The sequence below is a fragment of the Mesocricetus auratus genome, unplaced genomic scaffold (assembly GCF_017639785.1).
Source record: "Mesocricetus auratus isolate SY011 unplaced genomic scaffold, BCM_Maur_2.0 Super-Scaffold_100004, whole genome shotgun sequence".
Lineage (NCBI taxonomy): Eukaryota > Metazoa > Chordata > Mammalia > Rodentia > Cricetidae > Mesocricetus > Mesocricetus auratus.
In genome coordinates, this window is record NW_024429189.1 from 4,846,894 (window position 1) to 4,861,638 (window position 14,745).

General features: G+C 47.5%; 1 protein-coding gene across 1 annotated transcript; it reads left to right on the forward strand.

Annotated features, from left to right (window-relative positions):
* Positions 1 to 3,299: 3,299 nt before the first annotated feature.
* On the forward strand, positions 3,300 to 14,697 carry Rexo4 (REX4 homolog, 3'-5' exonuclease). The gene is made up of 9 exons (XM_040745173.1): positions 3,300 to 3,365; positions 4,178 to 4,399; positions 5,912 to 6,255; positions 7,996 to 8,136; positions 8,335 to 8,528; positions 10,014 to 10,102; positions 12,091 to 12,165; positions 12,776 to 12,850; positions 13,757 to 14,697. Exons 2-9 carry the CDS (start codon positions 4,202 to 4,204, stop codon positions 13,877 to 13,879), a joined length of 1,239 nt encoding a protein of 412 aa, XP_040601107.1. The 5' UTR covers positions 3,300 to 3,365; positions 4,178 to 4,201; the 3' UTR covers positions 13,880 to 14,697.
* The last annotated feature ends 48 nt before the right edge of the window (positions 14,698 to 14,745 follow it).

The window sequence follows — 14,745 nt, forward strand, 5'->3', positions numbered from 1 at the left end:
GGTAAAAAATAAAGGCACGGCAGGAGACTCCAGAAAAGCAGCTATGGGCCAATCAGAGAACGACTATGGCTACTTGGGAAAGACAATCAACGGCAAACTGACCAGATACATACACCATATAGATACATAAAAGACCTTAAATAGTGCCTTGCATTCTATCTGACCATTAAAATTAAAGCTATATGTCAACAACAAAAGAAACGGCAGATAGTATACAAACTCAGTGAAGCTGACAGGCTCACTACAGAATGAAAATTGGCTCAATTTTCATTTCAGAAATCAAGGAAACTTTAAAACTTTTTAGAACTGAATTGAATAAAAATGAAAACACAACATACCCAAACCTGTGAGACACAATGAAGGTGGTTCTGAGAGGCAAGTTCATAGTGCTAAGTGCCTACGTAAAAAACTGGATGTATCTCATATTAATACTTAATGACACCGCTGAAAACTCTAAATAAACAAAAACCAAGGAGAAATCATTGCCAGCAATAGTGACACACGCCTTTAATCCCAGCACTCAGGAGGCAGAGGCAGGTGCATCTCTGAGTTTGAGATCAGCCAGGTTTACAGAGTGAGTTCCAAGACAGCCAGGGCTATACAGAAAAAGCGTGTCTCAAAAAAAAAAAAAAAAGGAAAAAGAAGAGGAAGAGGAAGAAATAATAACCAAAATAAAAAATAGATAGGAAGAAATAATCAAACTCAGGTTGAAATCAACAAAATAGAAACAAAAGAATCATAAAACAAAGAGTTGATTCTTTAAGAAAACCAACAAACTTTTAGCCAAATGAACCAAAAGATGGAAGAGCCAAATTAATAAAATTAGAGATGAAAAGACAGATAATACAACAGACAGCAAAGAAATTCAGAGAATCCTAAAGACATATTCCACCAAACTGGAAAACCTAAAAGAAATTGATGAGTTTTTTGAAACATATGACCTACCAAAGTTAAATAAAGATCAAATAAACTAAACTGTCTATAACCCCTAGTTATGAGAGTAAGCAACCACCTTCTGATTGGATTTAAGGCCTGTTCCATGAGATGGGACCCATACAGGACACTGCTAAAGTGGCCAAGTACCTGAGACCAAATACGTCCTAGGGCTAGGGGGAAAACTACTGCTATTATTCTGCTAAAGGAGCCTAGCAATAAAATGACTCCTAATGACATATTACTGTGCCCATAAATCACTGCATCTCTCAGCCCCCATCAGAGTCACTTCTTGCTGTAGGTGTGAACTAACATAGAGAACAATTGAACAATGTGTAGACAGTGAGAGACTTCAGAGCACTTAGCCCCGCCCTAAATGGGATGTCAAAATCTTCCCCTCTAGGCTCAGAAAGCTATTTGGAAGATGAGGTGGGAAGATTATAAGAGAGCCAGTGAATGAGTCCGAGGAAACAGTGTCTTTCAGATTACAACAGGACTCGTAACCATACAGACTCACAGAGACTGTGACAGCATGCTTAGGGCCTGCACAGGTTCAAGCCAGACAAAATCCCAGCACTGAGAAAGAGGAAGTAGACACAAAGTCATTTGCAATTGTTAACCTGCTGGGGAAGGTAAAATAAGTTCTCTCCAGTGGAATGTTGTTGGGTATATTAACCATACTCCAGGACAGGCTCAATGTCCAGGAGCAGTTGGTCACATAAAACAGACTCCATGGGGTTTTCTGTGGGCTGTTTTAATACTAACTTTAGCAGGGCATTGGTGGCACACACCTTTAATCCCAGCACTCGGGAGGCAGAGGCAGGTGGATCTCTGTGAGTTTGAGAACAGCCTAGTCTACAAGAGCTAGTTCCAGGACAGCCTCCAAAGCCACAGAGAAACCCTGTCTCGGAAAAAAATAAAAGAAACAAACAAACAAACAAAAAAACCAGCCATTTTTTGCAGGGTGTGGTGGCACACACCTTTAATTCCAGCACTTGGGAAATAAAGACAGGCAGATCTATTGAGTTTGATGCTAACCCGACCTACACAGCAAGTTCCAGCCCAGTCAAACTACATAATAAGAACCTGTCCTGCCGGGCATTGGTGGCGCACGCCTTTAATCCCAGCACTCGGGAGGCAGAGGCAGGCGGATCTCTGTGAGTTCGAGGCCAGGCTGGACCGACAGCCTCCAAAACAGAGAAACCCTGTCTCGTAAAACCAAAAAAAAAAAAAAAAAAAAAAAAAAAGAACCTGTCCCCCCTCCCCAAAAAAGCATCACTTTATGTATTGTTACATAAATCAAAGTATGAAAAAGCAGTTGTCACGTAGTAAATGTTCAATAAATGAAAGGTTTGGTTACTACCAAGTAGTCATACCCAGAGGACATTCTGTAATAAGAAATGAGTAATCATGAAATGTGATTGTGTTCTAGGTATATAGTATCTTGAGGGGGGGGGGAATACCCGCTTTGATTCTAGATCTCAAACTACATGGATAACTATGCAAGTGCTAAATTTGCAATTTACAAAAGTTCATTTCTCTCCTAGTCATCTGTACTCATCTGGATTCCTTTGGTCTTTAACTTAAGTGGGAGAGGGATGTCAAACATGTTTGGCACATGGGTCCTTACCACCACCACCACCACCACCACCACCACCACCACCACCACCACCACCACCACCACCACCACATGGCTCCCTGACCTCCCTAAGAGTGCTGTGAGTCTCTAAGCATTGAAAAGCTAACTATACAATGATGGAGGCCTCATCTGTGCAAACGAAGGGTCAAGCATGGTCATTTATTAACGCAGCAGTTAAGAAAAATACATGTATATTTTCACAATTAAAATCTTGGTTTATTGCGGGTGTTGGTGGTGCACACCTTTAATCCCAGCACTGGGGAGGCAGAGGCAGGCGGATCTCTGTGAGTTCGAGCCAGCCTAGTCTACAAGAGCTAGTTCCAGGACAGCCTCCAAAACAATACAGAGAAACCCTGTCTCGGAAAAAAAAAAAAAAAAACACAAAACAAAACAAAAAAATCTTGGTTTATCATTACTGTAAGCATTTCGACAGGTCATATGGGACAGGTATTCTGGCACTCAGAAGTCACAGAATACTGAGTGTTACACAGCTCAGATGGAAAGGTATTCTGGAGCTCAGGAGCCAAGGACTACCACAGACCACAGTAAGCATAGCAGCTTACAGCTGGGTCTCTAGGAAAGACTTCCCCAGTGTATTGGCTCTGCTCTGGCAGGAGAAGGTCTTCCAGCTGGGGATGTTTACCAAGTGTAGCAGTTTTACTCCGGCAAGAAGCTTTCCTGACGAAGTTGCTGCAGTTCAGCTCTGCTCCCAGGAAGGTTTCCCCTGCAAAAGTGTTACAGCCCTGCAGGCTCTGCTCTGCCCAGGGTCGTCTCTGCTCCGCCGCAAAAGAAGGTCTTCACCCAAAGCTCATCCAAGGGGTTTATTGGGAGGGAAGAATCCAGGAGAACAGCCACAAGCTGAACAGACACAGGGTTTATATAGGGCTTCCAGGGTGGGGATTGGCCAGATTTTAATATCCTGCTCAGGGTTAGGGTCAGATTTGTTTCTTTCTCTGGTCCTTTTTAGCCTTTTTGGCTCTATTTTTAGGGCCAGGGTGCAATTTCTTTCACTGGCTCTGATTCCAAAGTGTGTTTCTTTGGCACTGGTTTCAGGATCAGGGTGCATTTCTTTGGTTCTGGTTGCAGGGCCAACGTGTGTTTCTTTGGCTGTTCCTTTTCCCCTACAATTAGTATCACTGGCTCGCCTTTACAGCCACATAATTTGGTAAATCCGACTAGTAAGGCTGTTTCCGGAGTGTCTGGCTGGGCACCGGGTAACCCTCACAAGCCCAGCCCGAGCTCTTTCCAGTCTCCCCGGTGGTGCCACACCAAGAAGGGTCCCCCCAAGCCTTTTCCGGTGTCCCTGATGCTCTTCATTTCCCGCCCTCTCATGACTCCTAATTTTGGTGATGGCCTGGAGTCCTTCCTGTCAAACTCCAGGTCCTCAGCCGTGGCGCCGCTCACCAGGACGGGCGGCCTGTATGGTGTTAACTAGCGGTCCGCCTGCCGACTTCGCATTCGTGCGGAACTAGAGGTGCAGACTCGGTTTCCAGCAGGTCGCGAAAGAGAAGCGCTACCCGGGCTTCCTCAAGCGCTGCGGAGGTACGCTTGCTTTTGGGGGCGTGCTTCCGCGGTCGCCACTGAGTTCCAGTCTCTTCCCTTCAGGGTCGGGCTGCTGAGAGCGACGGGATGAAGGCGAAGGCCACCGCGCCGGTGTCCCAACCTGAGCCTGCCAAGAAGCTCGCTCGGAAGAAAGCCAGGAAGAGGTTCAAGAAGAGCAAAGCGCAGGGAGGAAGCGTGGCCCCGGGAAGCCTCCCGGCCGCTGTCGCAGGCCGACCGCCAAAGGCCCCAGAGAACTTTTCTCAAAACTGGAAGGCGCTCCAAGAGGTGAGACTGGCGACAGGCCGCCTTCATCCCGGACTATTGGTCGGGTAGCCACAGACCGCGAAGGAGAACTACGGGTGGTTCCAAAACTTGGAAGGGCCACTCCGCATTGCACGGACCCCTTCACAAGGAACGGCGGCCTGTAGGCACGGCGGTCGTGCAATTTTGGCTGCCTGGCCTTTTGACAATTTTAGTAGTGGCCAGTGCTTCTATATACTATAGAGGTTGCTCTTTGCTTCAATCAAATAATTCCCATATCTCAGTTGCTACCCTGCCAACATCTTAAACTATGTACCAGAACTCTGGCCCAGACTACTCTGAAACCCGTGTAGCTCAGGGTTTCCCTGCTCTAGAGGTAGTCCTCCTATGTTAGGTAGCCTCCCAGATGCTGGGATTACTGGTGTGAACCCCTATATCCACCCTCACTCACACATTTTTATGTTCAGTGAGGTGCTTTCCCCGTTTCTTAGATGAGAAAATCGAGACACATGGAACTGTTGGCCGATGATGGCTAAGGCTTCTTATTGGCTAGGTCTGTCTTAATTATTAACCCATTTCTATTAAGGTAAGTATTTCCACATGGTCTTACTGGAGAAGGGTCCAGACCCGTTACTCCTTCCTCTGCTACACGGCGACCCATCCCAGCGCTTCTCTGCCTACCTTTCCCAGAATTCTCCTTGTCTCCTCGTCCCACCTGTCTTCCTGCCTCTATCGGCCCGTGTTTCATTCATCAACCAATAAGAGAAACACATGTACTGAAGGACATCCCCCCCCCATCAGATCATCTCTGGTTTAACAGGATTTTTTTTCTTTCCTTTGAACTCCCTTCCCTTGGGTCTTCCCCAGACCCTGAGCTGTAGCCAACCTCCAGAGATAGTGTAAAGGAGGTGTTCACCGTGCCCTAGAGTGTTGACTGTGGAGTCGCTCTAAATGCAGCTCCACATGGAAGAGGTGAAAATGATGCTTCCCCCGCCCCCCCCCCCTTAGTGAAGTGCTCTGGGATGTTCAGTCACTCGGGCGCACATGGTATAGAGTTCGGAATGCAGAGTGAAGAAACATCACCAGGCTATGCGCTGCCCTAGGCAAAGGAAAGGAATCGCAGTGCCAGTGACTTCAGAGCATAAACAAGGCTTTTCCAGGGGCTGGAGAGACGGCTCAGTAATCAAGAATGTGGATACTCTTCCAGAGGACCCTGGTCGCATTTCTGGCACCCATGTGGTGGCTTTACAACTGTCTGTGACTCTAATTGTAGGGGATCCAATGCACTTTTCTGTCCTCTGTGGGCCCCAGGCATGCATCTGGTGCACAGACACATGCAAGAAAATACCCATGCATATAAAAATAGATGTTAAAAATGCTTTTCCAAGTAATTTTCTGCTGGGGATGGTGACGGGAAGTGTATAGGTGGACACATGTTTGCAAATACATTTACATACAAGTTTTCTTTTTTTAAAAAAATTTGGTATGTCTGTTCAAAATTTAAATATGGCATATTTTTAATTCTGATCCCATTAGCTGCTGAAACAGAAGTCACAAGCCCCAGAAAAACCACTTGTCTCTCAGATGGATGACAACATGCATCCCCAGATAATCCAGCAGAACAAAAAAGAGACCTCAGATAAATCAAAGGAAGATGGGAAGAGGACAGAAAAAGACCAGACCATCAGGGGTTCTGTTACGGCTCCACCTAAGAAGGACAAGAAGAGACCTGGACCTCCCACAAATTCCTCTGGAACAGAACAGAAGAAAGGTGCCAAGAAGAGGACACACAGTGACATCTCTTCTCATCAGGGGGACATCAAGCCTAAGTGGAAAGCTAAGGAGGCAGCTGTCGTCTTGAATCAGTCCTCACCTACTGAGTGAGTATCAGCTCTGCTTTGGGGACCGGTATGTCCTTTGCTGCTGGGGCCACAGATACAGATGGTCCTTAATGTGCATCTAGCCTCCACTGTCTTCACCGCTAAGAAGAAATGACCATTTGGCCCTGGTGCAGTCTTCATCACCTGACCCTATGGTGTTTGTTTTGTTGTTTTCTTGTTACTTGTTTCCGCTAGAGTGTGGGTTGCTGAAGGCAGACCCTATTGTACAGTTAGTGCTGTGTCTTTGGACCCCAACATAGAGCTTGGCACAAGGTAAATGCCAACAAAAACTTTGGCATAATGTGTGCTGGAACCAGGAGAAGTGTGAGACCCAGTCCTGCCTCTTGCCAGTTGGTGACTTTGGTCAGGTTTCTGTGTCTTTTCTCAGTGTGGCCTTCTGTATAATTAGGGGGACTGAGGTGCAGCATGTGTTGCTTAGTGTCTTTTGGCTACTTAATGAGCACTGTGGTGACACTTCTCCGGGAATGGATATGCTTATAAGGCAGGCTGGCTCCTACTATCAGAGCCTTCCCTTCCCTTTAGCCTAAAGAAAATCTTGGCTCTGAATTGTTGGGAAGGAGAGCATCTCCTTGGGAACCAGTATAGGAAATGGGTTTATGTCAGCTTTGTCAAGTCAAGCTAACAGCCCCTGACAGACTACAGGACGTAGTACTGAAGGATAAAGGGATGTGGGTTTGGCTGCCTCTTCTGAGTCATATAGGCTGACTTAAGATGGGCAACCAGATCCCTCTTTCCTAAGGCTGATATAAGCAGGGGAGGCACATGAATGATTACTTTAGCATTTGTACGGGGGTGAGGGGGTGGGAGGTGGGGGGGCAGGGGTGGGGGGTGGTCAGGGTAGCCTAGTGAAGAAAGCAAAGAACACAAAACAAGAGGCTTGTCAGTTGAGCACTTTTGAGTAATGATATTGAAATTAGGCTAAAAAGCTGGAGTTCACCAGAAAGCCTTGGAGCATCCACCATCAATTCTGTCTTTCTCACTCTTCCAAAATGTGCAAGGCATATATCTCTATCTGTCATGCAGTCCTCCTACCTGTGTGTATCCTGATCGATAACACGTCTATTGTTTAATTAGCAAATGTTAGTGATCATTCTACTGAAGCGGGTCACATGTTTCTGTTCTACATTCGTTGTTTTTATCTGTTGTTCCTAAGTCTTGGATAATAGATACATTTGCAAATTTAAAATAACAGCGGTGAGGGCTGAAAAGATGGCTCAGTGGTTAAGAGCGTTAGCTGCTGTGTCATGCCTGGATTCCCACACGGAAGCACACAACCTTCTGTAACTCCGGTTCCAGGGGATCCCATGCATGCCCTTTTCTGGTCATCACAGGCACCAGGTATGCAAGTAATACTTGCAGGGAAAGCACCCGTCCAAAAAATTGTCCAGGGAGAAAGGACAGCAGTGAAAGGGAAGCGCAGCAGCAGGTTCAGCTGGACTCAGTGTGAGGGGACAGTCCTGCCAGCCCCTCCTGGTGCTGCCTACCCGCTCACTGCCAGCCTTCCTGTTCCTCACAGCCTACCAACTGGGCAGGGAGAGTCTCAGAATAGGCATCCAGTGCCTACCAACTGGGCAGAGAGAGTTTTAGAATAGGCATCCAGTGCCTACCAACTGGGCAGAGAGAGTCTTAGAATAGGCATCCAGTGCCTACCAACTGGGCAGAGAGAGTCTTAGAATAGGCATCCAGTGCCTCGTGTCTTTTCACACCTTTGCCTCACAGGGAGGACATCTGGTTTGATGATGTGGATCCAGATGATATTGAGGCTGCCATAGGCCCAGAGGCAGCCATGCTGGTACGGAAGCGGCTGGGACAGAAGAGCAAGAGAGCCCTCTCCCTGGAGAAGGAACAGGCCTTTAGCGGGTAAGCTGTGCTCGGGCCATGACTGCTGGGAATGCTCTGCCTTCTGGGGCTGGAATCTCTCGGGAGGAGGAGTGAGCACTGAGCCATGACTGTGCAGCAGGTCTTAGGGGTACAAAATGGTGATGAGTGGGCTTGGCTCACTGGCCTAGAATCCCAGCCTGTGATATTTATTACACTGGGGCATTTGGTTCCCCTCAGCCTGACAAAAGCCTTGGCCCTGGATTGTGAGATGGTAGGCGTGGGTCCCAATGGGGAAGACAGCATCGCAGCCCGTGTGTCCATCGTGAACCAGTATGGGAAATGTGTTTATGACAAGTACGTCAAGCCAACTGAGCCGGTGACAGACTACAGGACAGCAGTCAGTGGGATACGGCCTGAGAACCTGAAGCAGGGTATGATGCCTGTAGCATTTGAGTGCAGTGATGGAGATGATAGCAGGACTCATTTCTCTCCTACTTTCCCTTCTGTGTTCTGGAATAAGGTATGACAGGGGTCCTGGCTTTCTTACCTCTTCCCCAGAATAGCGTACTTTGCAGATTCAAAAGGTGCCTTTCCTGACTGTTGTGCTGTTTGTGTCCTATGTTTCTTTGCCTCCTACCCAGGACAGTGCTCTTTGGATTGCTTTCTGTTTTATGGCAGTGGGGGCTAAAATGGAGTGTGTTAGGGACCAGGAGGGAAGCCATGAAGGGTGAGTAGGCCACATGGTGGGAGCTGGGGGACAGATCACAGGGTGGAAAACTATTGCAATGTTAGCAGTGAGGTGTCCAGCAGGATCCTTTGGTCATGACATTGAGAATAGGGTTGGAGGTCAGAAGACTGATTCTGAGGTGTAAATGGAGTTCTTGATTGGTCTAGATAATAAAAAGCCAGAGTCAGATCGAGGGAAATGCTGAGAGATCAGAGAGAAGGAACAAACCATGGAAGGCCTTACCCCCTTACCATCTCAGCAGACAAGAGAGTGGTTTCCTGTTTCTCCCTGCTTATATCCTGTTTCTGCCCAGCTACCTCACTGTCTGTCTGTCTGTAGAGACCGCCAGGCTTCTATAGTTAGCCAGTGGCAAGCTCCATTCTCTGACCCTTGAACAAGCCAGATATTACCACACTGAGGCAGGGGTTGAATAGGGAGGTTGCCGGAAGACGTAGCAGAAACTGGGTCTGATTTGTAGTAGAAGACATCTAGGATGTTCTGAGCCTGCCTCCTAGAGAGACCTGGAGACCTAGAGATGCAGCCTTGTGATCTCTCCCCACTCCTCCCCGCACACTGCCCGTTGGCTTCTCTTGGTATCCATAGTCAGCAAGGTGGCTCTGTTGCTCCTTGAACCACGGCTGACCAGCAGCTCTTGCTTTCTATCTCAGAAGGGAGGCTGGTCCTATTAGCTCTGAACAGAGTTGGACAGTGAATTGGATTTGGTAGGGGTGGGGGCAGGGTGATCCCCAAAGGATATCTGCTGGGAAAGAGCAGTAGAGCAGACTCTAGGGTCCATGCAGCCCTCCTTATACATCTGTGGGCGAGATCCAGGCTGAATCCACGTGGGAAGTCATAAGTATGAGTTGTACTGAGTGGAAAGCAAATTGTCAGGTGTTCCTGAGAAGTCTTCAAAATTCTTGTGCCAGTCCACCACTGTGATTGGTTTTGAGTAGAGCTTGTCTTTTTTGTTTTGTTTTGTTTTTTGTTTAACTGTCCACAGAGCACAAGGCACAGTGGGTCCCTCCTAGCCTTTGCACTTCCCTGGAGTCCAGTGAGACACTGCTAGGGGTCTACCTCCCTTCAAAGCTTGTGTATCATTAAGGGCCTGGCCTGTTATCATCAGTCTGGCCAGGCAATGGGAGGAGCTTCCCTTAGAATCTTGGTGTGTTATATGTTGTTTGGTTTTCAGGAGAAGAATTTGAAGTGGTGAAGAAGGAAGTGGCAGAAATGTTGAAGGGCAGAATCCTGGTTGGACATGCGCTGCACAATGATTTAAAGGTGCTGGGCAGCCTGGTGGTGGGGGCGCATGCCTTTAATCCCAGCACTTGGGAGGTGGAGGCAGGCGGATCTGTGAGTTCAAGACCAGCTTGGTCTACAAGAGCTAGTTCCAGGACAGCCTCCAAAGCTACACAGGGAAACCCTGTCTCAGGGGGGAAAAAAAAATGAATAAATAATAAAGGTGCTGGGCTTGGGGTCATAGCTCTTTCATGTGAGCTACACACAGCTTCAAATGCCTGTCTTTAGAAGCAACACTGGGGCATTTTTCATTTTGAATTTTTATCTTGACTTGGAAATTCTTTAGGAATAGTATCAAGTACCTGAGGTTTGGCTGTGTTCAAGAGACGACATTAGGTACTTGTTTTTAGAGTCCTGACTATACTCTGGTTCCAGTGCCAAAGTGCTGACAACTCTATGTAGGGGGCTTTGAGTGAGTGTCACCTGTCTGATCTGGCAGATGGCCTGATGTCTAGCTGTGTGCCCTTTGACCAGAGACAAATTTCTCTACACTGCCAAAGCCCTGGGATTCTGTTGTATGTCCATTTTATATGTAGGCGTTGCTGTGATGCTTGAAGCCCAGCCTCCTGTTCTCCCCTGGCATCTGAGGAAGACCTAGCCAGGACTTATTACGTAGGTCACTTTAAGTTCACAAGTAAACTGCTCTCTGGTCCACTTGAGTGTGTTAGCAGGAAAATGGGAGCATAACCTACTTGGCATAAGGGATACCTCTGCTGCCATCTGGTGTGATGGACTTCTAAGGCCAGGCATCAGTGCCTTACTGGGTGCCACCAGCAATTACACAGTCTAAACAGATCTTGCTTAATTCTTTGAAGACGGGGATTAGGCTTGTAGGTGGTAGAGCTGAGTTTTAGGGTGTTGGGAGAAGGCTCCAGGAGAGTAGTGGGTATGCCCTCAGATACCTCCCCCACTGCTCCTCAGCACACCAAGTTGGCAGAGCTGACTGTTGCTGCTGCTACTTCAGCTGTCCCTGGGGGTGAGGAACTGGATGGGTATGTGTTTCCTGAAGGCATCATTCCAGCTGGTCACCTCCTTTGAAGGCTGGCCAAATATCAGCTAGTTAGGTGATTGAGCTCAGAGAACTCCACCCAACACTAGGACATCTGACCTCTAGCTTCTGCTCTTTTAGATGCCTGCTGATTAAACAGTGGACATTGTCCTTCCTGGGTATGAACTGTGGTGTCACTTTATTCATGTGTTTCAGGAATCTCTAGGTGGGAGTTTAATTCCCATTCTAATGTGTGGGACAGGGATGTAGCTTGGTGACAGAATGCGCGCTTTGTGTGTATAAGGCCCTGGGTCTCATCCCACCACCAAAAAGATTAAAAAAATGTTAACAATTAAAAATTAACTGAAGTCACCAAGCAGCAGAGGAAGGAGAGGCTGTACCCGCTTCGCAAGTTTGCGGTCAAGGCCTGATGGGACGGCAATAAAGCGAGAGACTGACTGACTGACCAAAAAAAAAAAAAATTAACTGAAGTTACCTGTCCCCAGGGCCACATATGCTTCCTCTAGTAGGTTACTTTTTTTGGGCTGTGTGAGTCTAGAAGTCTGGCAAGTTGCAGGATAAGCTGCTAACTTTCATTTCTTGCTTCCCCATGAACAGAATTGGCTCAGGTAGAGAGGGTGATTGCAGGTTAATTAACTTTTTCTCAGCATCTTGATGTCAAGATTCTATCCTATCATATTGCTATTATTACTCCTATTCTTATCCTATCCTGTCTTGTCTCCTATCCTATCTTATCCTATCCATTTTTTGATATACCTCCAGAGTGCTAGGATTAAAAGTATGTACCACATCTGGCCGAGGGTTTATTTTTATTAATATTGGGCATCACTTTAAGTGAGTGATTAATTTGAGAAGCTCTGCCTTTTTCTGAGTGTTACATCCTCTGATGTGCTGTGAGATGGAAAAGGGGGCTCCACTACTGTAGACTGAAATGAATATACTTGTCATCATTTTCTTCTAGGTTCTGTTCCTTGATCATCCAAAGAAGAAAATCAGAGACACCCAGAAATTCAAACCTTTCAGGAGTCAAGTAAGGGTATGTAATGAATGAGTCTTGAACTGTGGCTGGTCCCTGGTCTGGTCCTGACCCTGTGTGTAGAGGGGTTAAGTTTGTTTTGGTTTCTCATCTTAACCTTTAAGTGCTTGTTGCATTAAGTCTCGAAACCTGAGTTTGATCCCTGAAACCCACATGAAGGCAGGAGAGAACCAACTCCACAAGGTTTCCTCAGACATGGCTCAGTGGTTAAGGGCACTTGCTGCTCTTGCAGAGAACATGGGTTAAATTCCCAATGATCATGTCAGTGATTAACAGTCATCTATAACTCCAGTTCCAGAGGACAGACACCCTTAGCCTTTTCTGCACATACCCATATGCAGATAGACATAACTATGTGTCACTAATAAAAATTTAAAAATTAAAAGCACTCCACCACTTGGTGGATCTCCAGCCCCCAACTCCTCCTTTATTGACTGATAAGCAATGTCATAAGCCATAGCAGGCTAATTGTTGCAGCCCTAAGTGCCACAGATACTCCTGGTGAAAGGGAAACTGACGGTAACTTAGGTGTGCTCAGTAGCCAGCTGTGTCCTCCTTGGCAGAGCCTGTGAAAGCAGCACATTCAGTGGTGTGCACCTTCTCTCTACAGAGTGGAAGGCCATCTCTGAAACAACTTTCTGAGAAAATTCTGGGGATCAAGGTCCAGCAGGCAGAGCATTGTTCGGTAAGTATCATTGGGTAACAGCCCCTGACTGTAATACTTAGGCATGTATCACTTGACAGTAGACACAGAAGAGAGGATTCTAGGCAGATCAGGCTTACAAAATGTTGATTATATCTTAAATATTTACATTAACTTGAACTCAGTACCAAGAATAATATACTGTACTGAAAGAATTTGGTTCCAAATCTATTAGTATACTTACTTTTTTTTAACTAAATACCTGAGGCTGGGGACTTCATGGTAATGAGGCTTAGCTGATTAGAGATGCCAAGGAGGGAGGAGCAACAGTTCACTCTTGGCAGAACTGACTGGTCTGGTGCCCCAAAAATTACCTCATGTGTTTCCAGCTCCCTTGGATACCCTCCCCATTAGGCCCCAACCCTGAAAGGTCCCATTAACCCTATAATGCCTTGCTGAAGACTCCTAGCTCCATCACTTGAGCCATGGGCAATAGAGCCTTTCCAAACCCTAACGGGTGCTTTAGGACTTCATGGCTCTAGGCTCTCAGTACCAACTGCTCCCCCACCCCACCCTCCGGCCAGGAAGTCTTTTCTGGAGAGCAGGTTCCCCTGGAGTGCAGGCGCTCTTAGAGCCCCTGTGCCTGTCTCAGCTGTGCCTGCTGTAGAGACCCAGCTTCCTGCTGCTGCAGTTTCCCCTTCTGCCGCTGTAAACAGTGGCTTAGTCTGAAGCACAGGAGTTCGCTTGTGCTCCGATGGCCCGGCCAGTTTGCATGGTTTTCTCCTTTACTGCTTACCGTCGTCACCCTAGGAGGTGTGCGCCTCTCTTGGCCTTGCAGCCTCGGTGTTGTGGCTATCCTGAAGACTCAGTAGTCATAGGGTGGCTTCTGTGGCCTGTGGCCATGTGTTCTCACCAGCTGGATAGTCAACATTGCTGTGTGTCACCCAGGTCCAGGATGCCCAGGCGGCGATGAGGCTTTACATCATGGCAAAGCGGGAGTGGGAGAGCATTACTGCAGACCGGCGCCCCCAAGCCGCCACCACCCCAAACCGCTGCAGCGAGTACGCTTAGCTTCAACTGCTGTCACCACCCCACCATCCTTCAGTGACTCCTCACTCCAGCGGCAGTTGGGACGGCGACACAGAGGCCCATCAGGTCTCTGCACAGCAGGGACTCAACTCTGCTGAGCATTTTCAGAACCATGGCTGCAAGGGTGTGTCATGTGAGCTGCTGGAACTTCTTCCTCATGAACTCTGCTCCCAGGACCTGGTCCTGCAGCTGTGTGTCGAGATAGACTAGTCAGATACCAGGACAGAAGTCAGGGGTGTGATGCAGCTTCAGAGGAAGGAGAGCATTGGAATGAATGAGTGTGCTGCAGTGTCTGTTTGCTGACTTCCTGTACTTAACAATGAACAATGAACATAGCTGGATTCAGCCAGCGAACTCATTGTGGGTAAGGGATAAGCACTGCTGCACCTAAGGGTCCAGGCTAAGGGCCTTATGTCTGCTGCAAGCCAGTCTGTCCAGTACAGCAGCTGCCAATGAGGACTTTCTTAAAGCTGCCGCACTAGGGCTACTTCCTCACTCCTATGACCCTTGGTTGGCCCAGAGTCATCTAAAATGCTAAACATCCAGTACAGTGTTCTCCACACAGTCCTTGGAGTGAGACTTGGGACACAGATACACCTGGAGGTGTAAGATCCTATTGCCTGGGCACTGCGAACAGAAAGGCAGTCTGCCTGCTGTCTGCTAGCAACAAGTGCGGAGTGACCAGTTAACTTCATGGACAACTCTTATGGAGCTGGGTGTGACTCAGCACTCGTCCACTATGTGTAAGACCCTGGGTCCCATTCCCAGCACTGTCAAAAATAAATGGATGGATAAATGGAGTTTGTGGAAGTTTAGCGTCTTCCCATCATCTAGAATTTCCCGAAACT